This window comes from Mustelus asterias, chromosome 11 (assembly GCF_964213995.1).
Source record: "Mustelus asterias chromosome 11, sMusAst1.hap1.1, whole genome shotgun sequence".
Lineage (NCBI taxonomy): Eukaryota > Metazoa > Chordata > Chondrichthyes > Carcharhiniformes > Triakidae > Mustelus > Mustelus asterias.
Window position 1 is genome coordinate 50947922 of NC_135811.1, and position 18629 is coordinate 50966550.

General features: G+C 44.3%; 1 protein-coding gene across 1 annotated transcript in view; it reads left to right on the forward strand.

Annotated features, from left to right (window-relative positions):
- Positions 1–18629, forward strand: part of asah2 (N-acylsphingosine amidohydrolase 2) — a 95912-nt gene that overhangs the window by 55905 nt on the left and 21378 nt on the right. The window contains exons 17-20 of the mRNA XM_078222924.1: positions 249–344; positions 2995–3147; positions 6510–6569; positions 8784–8872. Of these exons, the coding sequence (XP_078079050.1) occupies positions 249–344; positions 2995–3147; positions 6510–6569; positions 8784–8872 (398 nt within the window). The remainder of the gene's footprint in view (positions 1–248; positions 345–2994; positions 3148–6509; positions 6570–8783; positions 8873–18629) is intronic.

Below are 18629 nucleotides of genomic sequence, written 5' to 3' on the forward strand. Positions count from 1 at the left end.
GAAGCTTCTTTTAGGAAACTGGGCTGCCCTGACCACAGCTGATGATGCTGAGCAAGCTGCCTGGAGATGCCCAGCAGGGTAACTGTAATCCACTGCCCTTAAATAAATGAGGCCCAAAGTTTAATATCAGAAAGATAATGGGCCAACCCACTCTCCAACCAACTCTCAACTTAGTAACAAAGAGAGCTGCAGCTTATTTTGAAGTTGCACCCATTTGGGTTTATTAATTAATGTTCATTTGTCCACAGGTTCAACGCTACGAGGCTGCATCAACAATATATGGTCCTCACACACTCTCTGCCTACATCCAGCTGTTTAAAGGCCTGGCGAAGGCCATCGCAGAGGTCAGCATGAGTGCTTAGTGTGTTTCATTTTCAAACCTGTTTGGTCTAATCCCAGAATGAAATGGAGTACCAGCCGCAGGGGGGGTGAAGCAAATACAGATCAACCTCTTTCAATCATTGTATTTTATTTACACAATTAAAATGATCATATAGATCTAAATCTCTCATCAGTGTAGTTAGTATATATTTAATATTATTCCACCATTGGCTGGTAGCTTGTGGAAAATTGCTCTTTTGTAAACTTATGGGCCGTGATTGGCAAGAAAACTGGAGCAATTCCTGCCTTTTCGACGCAGACCGGGCTGCAATCGTCCCACACTTAGTCATTTTTTGGGAGAATGTTGAGTTGCGTGCCGGTTCTGGGAGGGGTGGAACCTAAACACAGCCATCAGCCCAGCTGCAAAGCAATCAGGCGTGGTTTTGAGAGTGTGCCCTGAACTCTCTGTGCATTGGGACACACACATCCTCGCCCCTCACCCCGCCCATGGACATCACCCCCCACCGCTCTTATCAGTGGCACGTTCCTCAACCCCTCCTGGTATCAGGACATTGGGGCCCTCTAAATGGTCCCGCTTCACGACCCCTGACTTCCCCTCCATGGTCAACGACATACTCCCCATCATGCTCCACCCCTGCACAACCACCTGCCCGAATAGCTTCCCCCTCCCCCACTGAAGAGCTCTTTCCCCCCCCCCCCGCGGAGCTTCCCTCTTGGCCCCCTCCCCACGCGCAGCTTCCCTCCCCTCTCTCCGCCCCCCCCCCCCCCCCCCCCCCCCCCCGTGCAGCTTCCCTCCCCTCGCCCCCCCCCCCGCGGAGCTGCCCCCCCCCCCCCCCCCGCAGAGCTGCCCCCCCCCCCCCGCAGAGCTGCCCTCCCCTTCCCCCCCCCTCCCCCCTCCCCTCGACCCTCCCCTCCCCCCGACCCTCCCCTCCCCCCTGCGGAGCTGCCCTTCCCCTGCATAAAGATGCCCTGCCGCAGCTGGCCCAGCAACAACCCCCTCCCCCTCCAGCCCCACCGTCATAGGCCCCCCCCTTTCATTTACCCTCCGGGCCCCGCCCCCTGTTAGGCGCCATCCTTGCTCAGGCCCCACCCACTTGGCCCTGCCCCAGCACACTGGCAGTGCTCAACTGGCCCTGCCGGGGTGTCAGGTGGGCATTGCCCAACCATGTGCCTGACTACCAAGGCTTCAATGTCCTCTGTGCCCCCCGGTGTGGCCATCATGCCTGGTTGTCGCAGCTGGGACCAGTCGTGATTATCATAGTTCTCCCTGAGCTGAGGGTCAGATGATCCTGGGAGCTGAGAGAACCCAGCGTCAAATGGTCTATGCATATTTAAATGCTACTTTAAATATCCTAATAGGCCTCAGTCTTTCTGGGTGTGATCTGGTGTGCACCAGTCGAGAGAGACCGGGATGATTGCAAACCATTAGGCACTGGGGGCGATACTGTTTTTTAGGCCCACGCACTGTTCTCCGGGGTCAGCATGATCTGCGCCAGGTGCAATGAGGCCAGAAAAACGCCTCTGTGATCTTATTGTACATAATGGTAACGATTACGGCTGGATACACTAACACTGTGCTTGGGAGAGTAGAGTTTATTCTTATCGGAATTGCTCGAGTACAATCCACATTTTTGATTCATGCAATACAGCATTCTAGCCATTCCAGGCATGTTCGGCTTTGTGGAATAACTTGAAAAAGACCAAAAGAAGTTTTACAAAGAAATTTACTTTTCAGTACAGAGAATATTGAGTATAAACTGGATGGATTGCAACAGGGACATTAATTAAAGAAAAACCTCGAATGCTTTGTTTAAAAAAAAACTTTCTCCAATACAACTTGGGGAAATTATGAATTGATTCAATCTTTTCAATTACTGATGGTGGATACTCAAGTACAGACTTTACATTTATTAACTTCAAGCCCTGTCTGTACTCAGTTTTTCTTACATTTTTTAAAGCTTTTTATTTCACAACTGATTAATATGTTTTCCGAATCAATTCAGTCTAAACTTGGGGCGACACGGCTCGCACTGCTGCCTTACAGCGCCAAGCGCCAATTCCCGACTTGGGTCACTGTCCGTGTGGAGTTTGCACGTTCTCCCTGTGTCTGCGTAGGTTTCCTTTGGGTGCTCCAGTTTCCTCCCACAATCTAATGATGTGCAGGTTAGGTAGATTGGCCATGGTAAATTTGACCCTTCGATGGATTAGCCATGGTAAATGTGTGGGGTTATTGGGATAAGGTAGGGGAGTGGGCCTGGGTAAGATACTCTGTCAGGGAATCAGCGCAGACTCGATGGGCTGAATGGCCTGCTTCTGCATTGTAGGGATTCTATGATTCATTTGACAGTGTCGTGTGTTAGCTATTGATTCACAAAGCACAACATGATCTTGTACCGTTCTTCAGTTAGCACTTTATAAATACTGTTTTTCAGTGCTAATCTCTGGGTTTAGACAATCTTGCTTGAGCATTGAGAAGTGAACTTGCTTTTGACTCTTTATCCTGATCCAGGATCCAACTTCATAAATGATACTTCCGTTCGAGTTTATGAGAACGATACGTTACCCAATTTTCTAAATTGGTTTCAGAATCCTATCCTTCCTGCTTCCACCAGAAAGTTTATTCTAATCTGTAATTATTTTTTGATGTTCTAGAATTCTGTTGATCAGTTGCCTAAGGGCCCAGAGCCACCCAACTTTTCTGACAAAAAGCTGACCTCACTCCTGTTCCCCAATCCAGTTGATAAAACACCATTCAATACGTCATTTGGTGATGTCTTAATGGATGTACAACAATCATACAGACTGGTAAGTAAAGCATGTTTATCCATGTTTCCTGTTTTATATACATCCACATTTTATTCATGTATTTTTCTCTGGAAAACGGAGGGAATTACAAATTGATCCATCCTTGAAACGACTGGTACAGATTTTGGCTATTAGTCATCGGGACACGTGTTACACATCCTTTCTAATTTCCCTCTTGATTTTCTTTGTTCACTGCCTTTGCTGATGCCACTGGATTATTGCTGGGGAACAAATCCCTCTGATATCTCAACCCTCCCTGAAGTATATGTCAGTGGAGTTGGGCTATTGCACTGTGAAGAACAGTCACTGTTGAACTTGGCCCCCTGTCCAATGACTAATTACATGTGTGTAATTGTAACCAGGGTCACTGAAGAGTAACTGTGGTTTTGTACCATTCTACCCCAAGAAACAGGACAATAGCCAGTACATCACGGTAACATGCCAGGCAGTGCATTTACCCATCACCACAACATGTCACGCAATGCATTCGCCAATCACACACTTGGAGAGCTGCCAGAATGATGTTTAGAATCACTTTCTGAATGCTGGCCATGTCTAAAACTAAGCTAAGTTTGTCCAGCGTGCCATTGCTGACATTTGTACTCATCAGAGTCTTGCAGCAGTGGATCATGCACAAAGCAGCAGATTAAATCGGAGTATTAGCTTTGGACTAATTTATTGCACAATGATTTATTTGAACATCGTGAATTTCAAAATTTATTGCAAAATTCAAGTTGTTACAAGCTATGAGGCATTTTAGCAGTTTACAGAAGCAGGCTACATTAAAATAGTCCAGTTGAGAATTGATGTTGTTTCATACATTTTAGATACACAAAATACTTTTTAAGGATTGTCTTGTGAATTTAATGGTGATATATTTTAACCCAAACATAAGTTTAAACAAGTTTGTGGGTCACGTTCCATTTTGTAATTTTATTTTTCTCCTTCCATCGTTCCAAATATACTGGTGTCAGCAATTGAATAGAGATTGAGATGGTTAATGGTTGTAACATTAATATGATTAAACTGCACTATGGTGATCCAAAGCAAGGCAATGGGCCTGTTACCAGGCCTCAGATAATGCCACTCTTGTTACAAGGACCATGGAGACAGTTTGCGGTTCCCAGCAATCTCATTTTCACTTTGTGTAGGATAGTAGGTGACCGATGTCTAATCTCACTATCTGGCCTGAGAGTGGGAATTAGATGACGGGTCCAAAATTTAGACATTCTCTCAGACGCGGCAATGTTGTTCATTTGCGTTAGTGGCTTAGCCGACTTGCCTCAAGAGATGTGCCTACATTATCCAATATCTTGCCATATAGTAGCATAGATTGAGGGGAAAATTGTATCACTTGTGCTGTGAACCGAATGCTCATGTTGTGACGACACTGTGTCTTTAAGAAATGTATTTTAGTTGTGTTTCTATGCAGAATGTTTCTAGCAGTCCCTTGCATTTCATCGGATCCATTCTGTCTACAACCGGTATCCTGTATTGTTGCTGCAACTTAATTGCTTAACCTGAACTAATGCTGTTCTGCTGTTTTTGGTGTTCCCCTGGGATTTTGCAGAGTGGTGTTTGATTGGGATGATTGACAAGTATGGTCCTGTCACAGGATGAAGCTAGGCTTACACAGAGAATTATAGCTTAGTTGGTTTTTAGATGCTGCCTTTGAGTTGATAGAGAGCAGAGTCTCTCTCCCCCCCTCTCCTAAGTTTGGAGACTAGGAGCTCCCAGAGAGACTAGGTTCACTTCTCTGAAGCTTTGCTGTTTTGAGGATATATCCTTCTCTGAAAACTGCTGTCTGGATCCCTGTTCAGAAGTGTTAAGAAGTTGGAAATCTAGCATCACAGAAGCATTTTTTTGTTTCTGTGCTAACTGATTCTCCAGAAGAGATTTATGTCTTTGGGGGAATACTGTTGAATTGGGACAACAGAGATAGCTAGCTGTTAAGAATTATATTTTGTCATGTCTAAGTGTTTTAATTAGTGGAAGTTATGCTAATTCTTTTTGTTATATTCTAACTGTGTTCTTAAATAAAGTTTGTCTTGATAAAAACTTCCTAATCGGTCACTTGAATCATACCTGGAGTGAACCACCTTCTGTTCACCCTAATCTCAAAATCAAATAAAGAAGTTAGGGTTTAGGCTAACTTCACAAAATACCTTGGAGTTCCTGATCTGGTCCTTAACAATGTCTTTTGCATATAGCTGCCCTCCTCTCCAATCTTTTTGTTGTGAAACTGAGAAAGCATCTGGCAAGGTGAGGTCAGATACAAATCTTTAATCTACCGTTTTTTACCACAGCAAATGAACCTACAGAACAAAATTATTGGTCGAGCTAACTGAATCCTACAGTACAAGTTGATTTCAGGGAATAATGCAAAATAATAAGTATGCGACATATCCTCATATCAGATGATCATTTTATCTAACTTAAAACAAAATGGGCGGCACTGCTGCCTCACAGCGCCAGGGGCCTGGGTTCGATCCCCAGCTTGGGTGACTGCCTGTCTGGAGTCTGCACGTTCTCCCGTGTCTGCGTGGGTTTCCTCCGGGTGCTCCGGTTTCCTTCCACAGACCAAAGGACATGCTGGAGAGGTGGATTGGCCATGCTAAATTCTCCCTCGGTGTACCCAAACGGGCGCTGGAGTGTGGCGACTAGGGGATTTTCGCAGTAACTTCATTGCAGTGTTAATGTAAGCCTACTTGTGGCACTAGCAACTAAACTTAAAAACCTAAACCCGAAAAACTTAATGCTTCTGTCTGCTCTCCTGCGTACTCCTGAATCTGCTGAACACTTCCACTTAGAGCTTTCTGTTTTTAAAAACCCGACTACCGGTGAGTGTTGCTGCCCTCAGTGTTTATTTCTTTGAGTTTACAACCTAAGCGAATGAACTGTGTTGGACAACCTCCCCTGAGTGCCTGAGACCAGGGACCTCTGGACTCGATGCGGGGGGTTTTCCATCCCGTCCACCATGGGAATTGTAGCGGGCAGGGGGCAGACTATGCAAAGGTCCGTTGATCTGGGGCAGGATTTTCCGGTTTTGGGGTGAGCATAGCCGGAAAATCCCGCCCAATGGGTGTGAGGTGTTTACCAATTTGCGAGGCAGGTCTCTTGTCTTGGAACAGGGCCCTGGTGAGATCTAAACGCTGACCTTGGAATGAACATAATAACACCAGCCAACAGCTGGACAATATTTTGTGATTTGTTTTGTTACAACACTTGGTGAGCATGAGTAAATATGCTTATTTTACACTATATTTAATCTGCCTAGGTTTAGAACGAGTGAAATTTGTTACAGTGAAGTGTTAACCTGGATCGATACAAATCACAATGATCTTATTTTGTATTTAATGTAGGGAGATGTTGCGGAAGTGAAGTTTGTGAGTGGGAATCCCAGGAACTCAGTTACTTCTATGGTATGTCATTCATTCGGATTTTTGGAAAGAGGGATCGGCTGGAAGAATTTCCTTGAATGAGCATGTTGTTTTCTGAAGGTGTGCTACATTTCTCAATCAAAGATTTCTTTTAACCCTTCTAATGCAGGTCTGTTTTGACCAGTATACAGCCTTTATTTAAGGAGAAGTGGGTGCAAATTCCAATAAAACATCACGCCATATGGTTGCCGTATGATAGATTCAGGAATACCATAAAATCTGAATTTTAAACTAGGGCTGTGCTCACTCAAAGTGGCAGTAACCTCACTGGCAAAGGGAAGGGGAGTCTGTCCTCTGATTGTTCTGAGGTAACCCCTTCGAGCAGACAGGAGCGGCTCGGTGGCACAGTGTTTAGCCTGCTGCCTCTCAGCGCCAGAGACCTGGATTCAATTCCAGCCTCTGGTCACTGTGTGGAGTTTGCACGTTCTCCCCATGTCTGCATGGGTTTCCTCCGGGTGCTCAGGCTTCCTCCCACAGTCCAAAGACGTGCAGGTTAGGTGCATTGGCCATGCTAAATTCTCCCTCAATATACCCGAACAGGTGCCGGAGCGTGGCTACTAGGGGATTTTCACAGTAACTTCATTACAGTGTCAATGTAAGCCTACTTGTGACTAATAAATAAACTTTACTTTATTATGTATGCACCTATTGACTTAGGGTGCATAAAGAATCACGAGGTAGGCTTGGTAACTTGAACACTGGGAGCTCTTTATTAGAGGTGTGCACAGTTCCACAGTCAGGCCTAAGACTGCACAGCTGGGTGCCACACTGGGAGGAGCTAATCCCCTAGGGGGTCACCTGACCACTCTTAAAGGAGCAGTACGCACCCCAAACCCCAACATACATTGTATATATAATATCTCTCAGGCTATCTTGCTGAGAGTATTAGACCAGCAGCAGTGCTGGGTGTGAAACCCTACATCCATCTGAACAGCAGCTTTCAAAGCCAGCAACACCCACTCAACAAGTGCCCACATTCCAACCAGCTGGCACATGGGGGTGAAAAGTGGAACGCCGGGGGGGGGGGGGGGGGGGGGTGGCAGGGGGGCATTCCAGTCCATTCGGAACGCCGGGGGTGGGGGGGAGGTGGCAGGGGGGCATTCCAGTCCCTTGAATGTAGATCAGGGCTGCTTTTTTTTAATTCATTCATGGGACATAGCGTCGCTAGCTGGCCAGCATTTATTGCCCATCCCTAGTTGTCCTTGAGGGGCAGTTGAGAATCAACCACATTGCTGGGGCTCTGGAGTCACATGTAGGCCAGACCAGGTAAGGATATTAGTGAACCAGCTGGGTTTTTCCCACAATCAACAATAGTTTCATGGTCATCAGTAGATTCTTCATTCCAGATTTTTTTTATTGAATTCAAATGGCAGGATTCGAACCCGGGTCCCCAGAACATTAGCTGAGTTTCTAGATTAATCGTCGAGCGGTAATACCACTAGGCCATCGCCTCTGTATCTTAACTCTTCAAGCTGCATTGGTTTTATAACCTAATGCCCTCACCTAATAATCTGTCAATTTTAAGCTTGACATTTTCCGTTGGTGTAGTCTCAGCAGCATTTTGGGGGAAGAGAGGGTTCCAGTTCTCCACTTTGCTTTGTGTGGGAAGGTCCTTTCTAACAACAGCCTCTGAATGGCCAAATTAGAATTTTTAAGCCATACCCCCTTGTTCTGGACTCCCATCACTGGAAGAAATAGCTTCTCTGTACCTATCTGATTAAATGCTTTCACCATCTTCAACACCTCAAGTAGGTCAGCTCTCAAATACTCTTATCCAGGCAGGCTTGATTTAGATTCAGTGATTCCAATGAGATTGGTGAGCTCTAATCTACAGGTCAGGTCATATGTAGATCAGTACATACTACCTGTAACATTCCCCTTTGCAATGGGAAGCCCATGGTTGGTGTTACTGCTGGGGGAGCAATTTTAACTTGGCTTGCTCTGTCCTGTAGCAGGTCTGGGGCCTGGACTCCAGGGGCAAAGCTGTGATCTGACAGATGTGGTTAACCAGACATTGCAGAACCTTACCACTGGGAGAAAGATTCCTGCAGATAATCAGGAATGGGAACGTGGATAATTGGGATTCCACTGTCATTTGGTTTAGCTATTAAACTGGTTCCCTGCCACATTTGTGCATTCATGACATTGATAACTTAGCCTATTTTTGATACTTGTTCAATATTGTGTCTGTTTTAGGCTGGTGGAACATTTCTGACTGTGGAAAAGTATGAGAATGTCACTGGCAATTGGGTTGTCATGTCCAATGATGCTTCCTGGGATACCAGGTAACTCTCCTTTATCATTTTATTGTTGTCCACTGTCAGGCTATCATTGGAATTAACTCTGGGCCAGATACATTATTCATTAGCGAACAAAATGTTCCCATCAAATCAATGCACTCTAATTCAAAGTAATCTTTTTTATTCATTCATGGGATGTGGGCATCACTGGCTAAGCCAATAGTTATTGCCCATCCCTAATTGCCCTTGAGAAGGTGATGGTGAGCCTTGAATTGCTGCAGTCCATGTGGTGTACTTACACCCACAGTGCTGTTTAGGAGGGAGTTCCAGGATTTCAACCCAGCGACAGTGGAGGAACGGCGATATGTTTCCAATCAGGATGGTGAGTAACTTCAGGGGAGCCTGCAGGTGGCGGCATTGCTGCCCTCGCCCTTGTAGATCAGGGTTTGAGAAGCCCCAGCCGGGGGGGTCAGATCCAGCCCATTGCATTTTTTCATCCAGGGAGATTTCAAAATCTGGCCCCAGCCCCCTGCATGCAGCTTCCAGGACCTGCTGTCACCATGTCTGATGCCTGAGCCTCAGACACAGTCACCACAGGCCTAGGCTGTGAGGGAAAAACAAGACCCGAAATCCAGGAGCTGGACCACAGGGAAGGGATGGCAGGCTGCTGGCTGCCGATTGGGTGGTAAAGTGCGAGTTAGCCAGCGTAGGGGAGAAGAGGAGCAGGACGTATGGCTGCAACGGTGGATCAATCCCCTCCCCCTCCCACCTCCAGTCGTGTCCTAAGACAGGGGCTCAGCCCCTGTAAACTGAGGAAGAGGCCTCGGATCCAAGTGCAGCCTTGGGCTGTGAGTGGACTAGAGTCTCGGGTTGTTGAGTTGCTGGCCTGGGCTGGTTTGGAGGTGAGACAGAATGGTAAAGGAGAGGGAGAGAGAGAGGCAGACAGAGTGGAGAAAGAGACAGACAGACAGATCCAGACCAACCATAGAATCCCTACAGTGCAGTAGAAGGCCATCAGGCCCACCAGGATTGCACCGACTCTCTGAAAGAGCGTCCCACCCAGTCCCTCCTCCCAACCATCCCCGTAATCCCACGTATTTATCATGGCCAATCAACCTAATCTACACATCTTTGGACACCAAGAAGTAATTTAGCATGGCCAACCTGCCTGACCTGCACATCTTTGGACAGAGTGGGAATGGTGAGAGAGAGGGAATGGGAAAGGAAAGGAAAGAAAAAGTTGAGCTGGATTTCAGGAGCGCTGTGATTGGCACACACAAGCTGTGCAACTTATTTAAGGAAAAGTAAACTTAGCCATCACATTAAAGCAGCAGGTGAGTTGAATGTTTCTGTATTATGTCTTAACAGCAAACTTAATTCATCTTTTTAATGCGTGTGTGGCCCACGACTAATTTTGGCCCTTGATAAGAAAAAGATTCCCCATTCCTGTTCTAGATGGTAGTGGTTGTGGGTTTGGAAAGTGCTATTGAAGGAACCTCGGTGATTTCCTGCAGTGTATCTTGTACATGGTGTACACAGCTGCCACTGTGCATTGGTGATGGAGGGAGCGAATGTTTGTGGATATGATGCCAATCAAGCGGGGCTGCTTTATCCTGGATAGTGTCGAGCTTCTTGAGTGTTGTTGGAGCTGCACCCATCCAGGCAAGTGGGGAGTATTCCATCACACTCCTGACTTGTGCCTTGTAGGTGGTGGACAAATATATAAAAACAGGATATGCTAGCACTACTCAACAGATCTAACAACCTCTGTGGAGAGAAAAATAAAAATAATGGGCGGGATTTTCCAGCTGCACTCGCCCCAAAACCGGAAAATCCCACCCAAGGTCAACAGACCTTTGCATGGTCTGCACCCCCGCCTGCTATGATTCCCATGGTGGGCAGGATGGGTTAATTCCCCCCAATGTTTCAGGTCATGGACCTTTCATTAGAACTGGAAAAAGTCAGAGTGTGTAACAGATTTTAAGCATGACTCTTTTCTAACTCGGTATGTATGAAGTCCTGGAAAGAAGGATTCACGACTGTACCCGATAATGAACCGGAACATGTACGAGGAATAAAAGTGGAGAAATTTCTAGGCATTAATGATCATACATTATATGATTTAATACGGTTTTAATTCTTTCGTGGGATGTGGGGGTTGATGTGAAGTCCAACATTTGTTGCCCATCCTTAATTGCCATTGAACTGAGTGGTTTGCTTGGCCATTTCAGAGGACAGGTAAGAATCAACCATATTGTTGTTAAATTGGAGTTGCACAAAATATCATAGAATTGCTGCAGTGCAGAGGAGGCCATTTGGCCCATCAGGTCTGCACTGATTCTCAGACAGAGCATCTTACCCAGGCCCTATCTCCGTAACCACACTGATTTACCCACTAATCCCCCGAACCTACACATTTTGGGACGCTAAGGGGCAATTTAGCATGGCCAATCTATCTTGTACTTCTTTGGATGTGGGAAAAAACTGGAGACCCGGAGAAAACCCAAACTCAAACAGACACGGGGAACATGCAAACTCATCACAATGCTGGTCCCTGGCATTGTGAGGCAGCACTGTTAACCACTGAGTAGGGAAGGCAGATCTCCTTCCCTAAAGGACATGAGTGAACCAGACAGGTTTTTACAGCAATTGATAGTTTCATGCTCGCCAATACTGAGGCCAGCTCTATATTTCAGATTTACAAAGTCAATTCAAATCCCACTAGCTGCCAAGGTGGGATTTGTTCTCGTGTGCCAGTGCCCCAGTGCATTAGCCTGGGCCTCTATTATTAGTCAGAGTTTTAACAACACCAGGTTGAAGTCCAACAGGTTTATTTGGTAGCAAATGCCATTAGCTTTCGGAGCGCTGCCCCTTCGTCAGATGGAGTGGATATCTGCTCATAAACAAGGCATACAGAGACGCAAACTCAAGTTACAGAATACTGATTAGAATACTGATTAGCATTCTAATCAGTATTCTGTAACTTGAGTTTGTGTCTCTGTATGCCTTGTTTTGTAGCGCTCCGAAAGCTAATGGCATTTGCTACCAAATAAACCTGTTGGACTTTAACCTGGTGTTTTTAAAACTCCTACTGTGTTCATCCCAGTCTAACGCCGGCATCTCCACATCATCCTCTATTATTAGTCAAGTAACATCACCATTATTCTACCATCTCCCCATGAGGAATTGACTATTGAGAAAGATATAAATGTGACAAAGACCAGGGTAGTAATGGGCAACAAGTTGATTTTGAGGGGGCGTGAATAGAACTAAAATAAACAACAATATCAGCAAACAATGATGTAGAACAGAAACGGGAAACATTTAAAATTCTGTTCAGTAGCAATCCAGAAAAATATGTTCTAAACAATAATGAGACGCTATGGATGAATTAAAATATAAAGGAAAATTTGCGGGCAGGAAAAGAGGCATACATTACTTACATGCAGAGTGGTGAGAGCACGAGGAACATTGGAAGAGATTAGAAGAAAAGTTGGCAAAAGATAGTAGGATGGCAAAGAAAAACTTTGAAACTAAATTTTCAAGAAGCATAAAATCAAAATACTGAAGTATTCTAAAGATAAAAGAAGGAAAGTTGAGATGGAAACAGGGCCATTAGGACTGGCCAAGATAAAATATGATGCCAAATAGCAGAAATATTAAGGCATGATTTAGCTTTGGTATTTACCAAGGAGAGGGAACGAGTGGACGTTGCCAATGTTCCCAATGAGCTGTGCGAATGCATGATTGGCAGACTGTGCAGGGAAGAAATAAGTCTCGGACAACAATGTTCCTTTGAGGATGTGTGCACCACTGGCCTTAAAGATAATATCCAGCACAATAAGCAGACTGCACTCAAGCAAATAGAAATTGGAGGGAACATTGGACATGACATTTGAAGGTGAAAATTGTATTGCTATGACGACATTTTAAATAAAAAGAGGAGAGATATAAAATTTGCTGTCAACTCATAGAGGATAAGACCCCTGGTATGGGCGGATTGTATTTTTAAAGATGAAATAGCAAAGATCTTATATTACACATACTAATTATTTTTAGAAAAGGTATGGTACAAGGGAACTGGTAGATGCCCAATATTATACCTCTAAATAAGGCAGATAGAACATAATTGGGAACTGTAGTCAGGTTGGCTTCATATTGATAGTAGGAGAGAATATGGAATTCCTACTAAAGGCGGAAATAGAAAAACATGGAGGGAATTTTCTCATTTTTTCCCGAAGTATCAACTCAGGCGGGAAAAGTGGTGTGTAGCCCATTGGCTGTGCTGCTGGCTTTTCCCACCAAATTTTTAAACACCCTAAAAAATCCTGCAGGCGACACCCATAATGTGATGTTGGCAGGGTGGGCTCAGAATGAGTCCACCCCACCGACAACCTCATCTCCTGACAGAAAAAGGATTGACCGATGTTTAAAAAAAAAACTTCAAAGAGGAACCCTCCCCTCCATTGACGTGGAAACTCCCCCCACCCCCCAAAGCCCAAGGGGACCACTGCCCCCCACAGAGATGGAACCTTCACCCCAGGGATGTCCCCCCCCACCCGCCAAACACGAACATGGACCCCCCTCAACCCCAACCTCCCTGTCGGAAGCCCCCTCAGGGACAGCTAGTGCCAGGGGGTGGTGCAAGAGTACTGCCCGGACATTACCTTCTTCCCCTTCGGAGCTGTACTTATCTGCACGCTCCTCGTGGCTTCTGTTCACCGTTTGTAAAAACCTAGCAGCAACTTTTGTACATGGGGGATTTTCCAGCAAGGAGGCCCACTACTTATATTTAATGAATTCAAATGTGGTGCCCATCATTATGTAGTGGGAACACCGTTACATCAGAGCTGGGGACAGTCGATCAGATAAAACCCACTGGTGGAAAAGCTGTTTTGGGATCTCCATCCCTTCCGCCGTTCTCACCTGCTGAAAACAGGGATGGAAAATCCATCCCACCCCCCCTCCCAGAAACCAAAAATAATGTAGTGAATAGTCAACATGAGTGCTGAAAGCAAAAGTTTTATCAATCAACCTCTTTTAGTTCTTTGAAGACCTAACAGAGTGTTGTACCTGTTAATTCTCAGATACTTTCGACCAGTTTGCTTACTCCAAGGTTTTACCCCGGTGCCCTTATTTGCAAGATGGACAAAGGACAAACACAAGTAAAGGTTCAATAAGTTTATTAATAATAAAATTATTAGCCCTTAAATTACCCACATAAAATAAGAGGATACCGCAGATTCAAGTATACTACCCGCAAAGATGGTTTAGTTAAACTGCAGGCTCGATTCTCTGAGTCCCCCTGGTCCGTCGTCATGAAGGTGAGTCTCAATGGTAGCTTCTTCCTTCCTTCCTTCTCTGGTCAGTCTTCTGAATGGTCAAGGTCGCCTCCCTCATCGAGTCTTCGCTGCTGATGTGTCTGAGATGTGTACCTTTATCCCCCTGCCTGCCTACCTTTCCAGAAACTTCTCTGGTTTCTGGCCAATGAGTTCCCAGGAGAGGGTTCCAATACCCAGTGGATTTCTTGATGTCTGCCTGACAGGACAACGGGGCACACCCCCAGGTGTCCATCTCCATGCTGTTGTTTACATATAACCTGTTGCCAGATAAGGTAACTGCTGGAACTCTAGGTGACAGAAAGTCTGGGCTTCCAACAATAGGCCGGTGCATTTCAATGGGATGCGATGATCTCCTGCTGGGTCTCAGTAAAGTGCAATGATCTTTGAAGGGTGATTGATGGGCCAGGCCCAGACATGTTTGTGTATTTGTACAATTGGCCTGCCCGAGGTTTGACTGTGTTTGATTTTAATATGCCCAATTCTTTAATTTAGGATATCTAATTTAATCAGCCTTAAAACTAGGCCCTGATTATATTACCACAAGAGTTGACAAGGGTGGGTGTAATAGATGTAATATATCTAGCTTTCCAACTAGTCTTCAAATGGTACCACTTTATGGGCTCATGACCAAGATCAAAGCATGTGGATCGGGGACAAGTTACAAAATGCACACATTGCTAGGTTCAAGAGAAGGGGGTAGGGGTAAAGGGTAGCTATTCGGAGTGGCAGAAGATAGGAAGTGGTGTTCTACAAGGATCTGATCTGGAGCCACTATTGTTCCCAATTAAAAATAACAATTTAAACTTTGAAATCTTAAGCCTAATTTTTAAATTTGCAAATGACACCAACTTGGGAGGAATAGTCACTTCTGAGGAGGATTGCACAAGTTAAAGAAGACATGAATAAACTTAACGAATATGTATATAATTAGAAATGAATTTCATCATGGAAAAGTGTGAAGTATGACCTGTTGATAAGAAAAATAAGGAGGTTGCATACTACTTGAAAAATAAATAAAATAGGGTAGGGGAGCAAAGGAATTTGGGAATGCAAATGCAAAAATTTGTGATACAGTTTTGTGATACAGACCAATAAGGCCATCACAAAATCAAACCAAAGACTCAGGTTAATTTGGAGAAGGATAAAGCTGTTGCCATCCATGAACTTATAGTTGATGATTGCATTGATCTTATAAATGGATAATGAATGAGAGACTAGATTATGAATGTGTAGTAAGTCAGTTCCAGCAGTTAAGAACAAACTATAGATTAGATTATCTATTATAAACTATTAATTATTAATGAACAACAATTATTTACAGGGTGATGCAAATTCAATGCTCCAGACATAACTCTAGGATCTCATTGCTGGGACAAGCCCAGACAATTTGGAGTGAAGCTTCAACTTGGTTTCCGATTGTACAGCCCTGGTTATGTGACCCTTTTGGAAGATTGCCCATTATAGGAGCCAGGCACTACATCCCTCCCCCTCTGAGTTCCTTTATACACAGAACAATAGTTGACTCATACAGTCCCCCAGAATTTACAACAATGAATATTTTTAATCAGTCCATCAAAAAAAACTCAGTCTCTCTGGTGGCTTCCTCATTCTCATAGGGCAGGGCAACTCCAACGTCTGGGATGCTTCTGCTGGGGCACTTCATGTAGAATCTGATCTCTCTTCTTGTCCTGATGCTTCAACCACCTCTGTTCCAGTTGGAACACTACTTTCGCCTGTCACAGGTTGGTTTAATGTTTCACTTCTCGGGCAGCCAACAACACTGCCAGCTGGCAATAAAGAATCAGGCTCTCAGAATGACTCTCATCCATGTAAATGATCCACCTGTTTCCTCAAGATCCTGTCTTGCACACTTATTTCATAAGACAACAGTCCTGCTTTGGCCACGACAATTCCTGGAGCCCAGCTTGGGCCACTTCCGAAGGTTTTCACATAGACTGTGTCATCTATTTCGAATGATCTTGCATTTTTAGTTGAATTGGTTCCTCTTTTGGTTGCACTGTCTTGCCTTTACCCTCCTGATAAATTTGGGAATATAAGGTTAGCCTGGTCCTTAGGCAATGAACCATCAATAGTTCTGCTGGAGATATACTGGTGAAATGCGGGGTTGTCCTGTAAGCTAAAAAGAACCAAGGTATTTTTGCTTCCAAAGATGCAGCTGAATGTTTCTTTAAACCATCCTTGAGACAGACCATGGGATGAGGGATGATATGGTGCACTCCTTATGTGCTTTATCCCATTGAAAGACATGAAACTTTGAAATTCAGCACCAACACTCTTTCCCTCAACTTTTTAAAATTAATCTGTTTCTGCCAACAACTTCCTCTGTATAGCCTCATCATTCACTCCCTAGACCAATCGATCCCTCAACATGTTATTTAGTGTTGTCCTCAAGTCACAATGCTCTGCAATTTGCTGAAGCCTTGCTATGCAGGTTGCAATGGTCTCTCCTCAGGCTCTCCCTGTGGAATTGAATTTAAGTTGTTGCAAACTCATGGATAGCTTTGGGTGGTCGTGCCCTTTTACCAAATTCACAATCTCTGCAAGCGAGCTTTCATCGGGCACGTTAGGGAACGTTAGACTACAGACAATTTATAGGTTTGGGTCCCACACGCACTTAATCTTCTTTCCTTCTCCTCTATTCCAATTTCTTTGAGGAAATGTTATAATTGCTCACCATACTGTACCCACTCTTCAGATGCATCAAAAGGGTCCACTCTGCAAAAACAGGCATCTCAGTTCTACTTTGCAAACTTGACTTCAAATGGACCAGGTTCTGTGCTGATGATCTTGTAATGGCATTTGTTGCTTTTTAACCTCGTTACCAAATGTAGTAACTTAGCTACGCCAGTTCAAGACCATCTTTATTAATGAACAACTATTCACAGGGTGATGCAGATTCATTCCTTCCAGACATGTCTCTAGGATCTAACTGCTGGGACAAACCCAGACAAGTTGGAGTGAAGCCCCAACTCAGTTCCCGATTGGTTAGCCTGGGTCATGTGACCCTTTCAGAAGATGGCCCCTTAAAGGGTCCAAGCACCATAGAATGTAAAGTCACAAAGAACATATTTTAGAAACAGTAAAAGCTTCCAAAAGTATGTCGAGAAGAAATGTTTGTCTAAAACAAATGCGGGTCCACTACAGACACAGTTTGGAGAATTTATAACGAGAAATAGAAAAATGGCAAAGAAGCTAAATGATTACTTTATGTCTGTCTTCAGTGAAGAAGATACTAGAAATCCTCCCAGAATTAGAGATCCAAGGGACTGGGGAGAATGAGGAAATAAATGAAATTTATATTAGTAAGAAGGTTGTATTGGATAAATTAATGGGTCAGAAGGTTGCTTTGGACCAGTCAGGTTTCACTTTTTAAAAAAAAGTTCAAAATATGTTTTCATTTTAAACACAGATCGATTTTCCTGCCTGCTTTGATGCATTACAACAGGAAGGTGTTAGTTGTTAATTTATTAAAGTTTGCAATGCGTCTGCACCACCAGCAAAACAAACATCCAAATTCAACCCACCACCTCCCAAAATGGCATCAACCTCTGAATCGTGGTCAGTCACTTGGAATATCTTGAGCCGATAAGGGTCAATAAAAATGGAAGTGCAGTTTTGTAAATATTGAATGTTCTCTCACTGCCACCCTGTTCTGCTTTTTGCCATGCAACTCCTCTGTACTGTTGTGTAGAAGCTCAGAAATTTCAAGGCAGTATTGATTACAGGCAACTGCTGCCCCACTAGAGAGGTGGATTTGGTTGGAATGGCTCAATCAAGTCCTTATAGGTTTTTCTATGTTAAGCTTTTCTCATCTAATCTAGTATGCGTGCTTTATTACAAGAAATGGCCTGTATAAATTAGTTTGCCAATAGTGAGGGAGTGGAAGTGACAAGCACCTACGAGATAGAAGTTCATGACCTGACTAGAAGTCAGCATCTGAAGTTACTGAACTTTGAACTTTTTAAGGCCGTTCCAAAGCTACCTGCCATTGTTGATAAGCTGAATGCTTACTTATCAAAATTGTTAGCTCTGCTCAACGTGGTCAAACTGCTGGAGTGAGAAATGATTCACTCCATGAAGCTAATGCTGATTTTGTGTCAGGAAAATAATTTTCTAATTGAAAGAAGACCTGCACAGTAGAGCAATTGATCATGTAATGTTCTGGAGGAGGTGACTGAGCTCCATCGATTCCATAGTAGACAGGCCTGTCTTTGTACGACTGAAGAGAGGAGAGTTCGATCCTGTCAGATCCTAATATTGAGTTCATTTGGATGTTTGAACAGCTGGTTGACTGCAAGTCTGTGTGTTTGAATTGATGGGCAGTATCAGTTAATGTGCAAGAGTTAGGGAAGTGACATTGCATGATAGGCAAGTCAGTGACACAATCGGACTATGAGCTACCTGGAATGTAAAGGGATACGTCAGCAATATTTTCATTT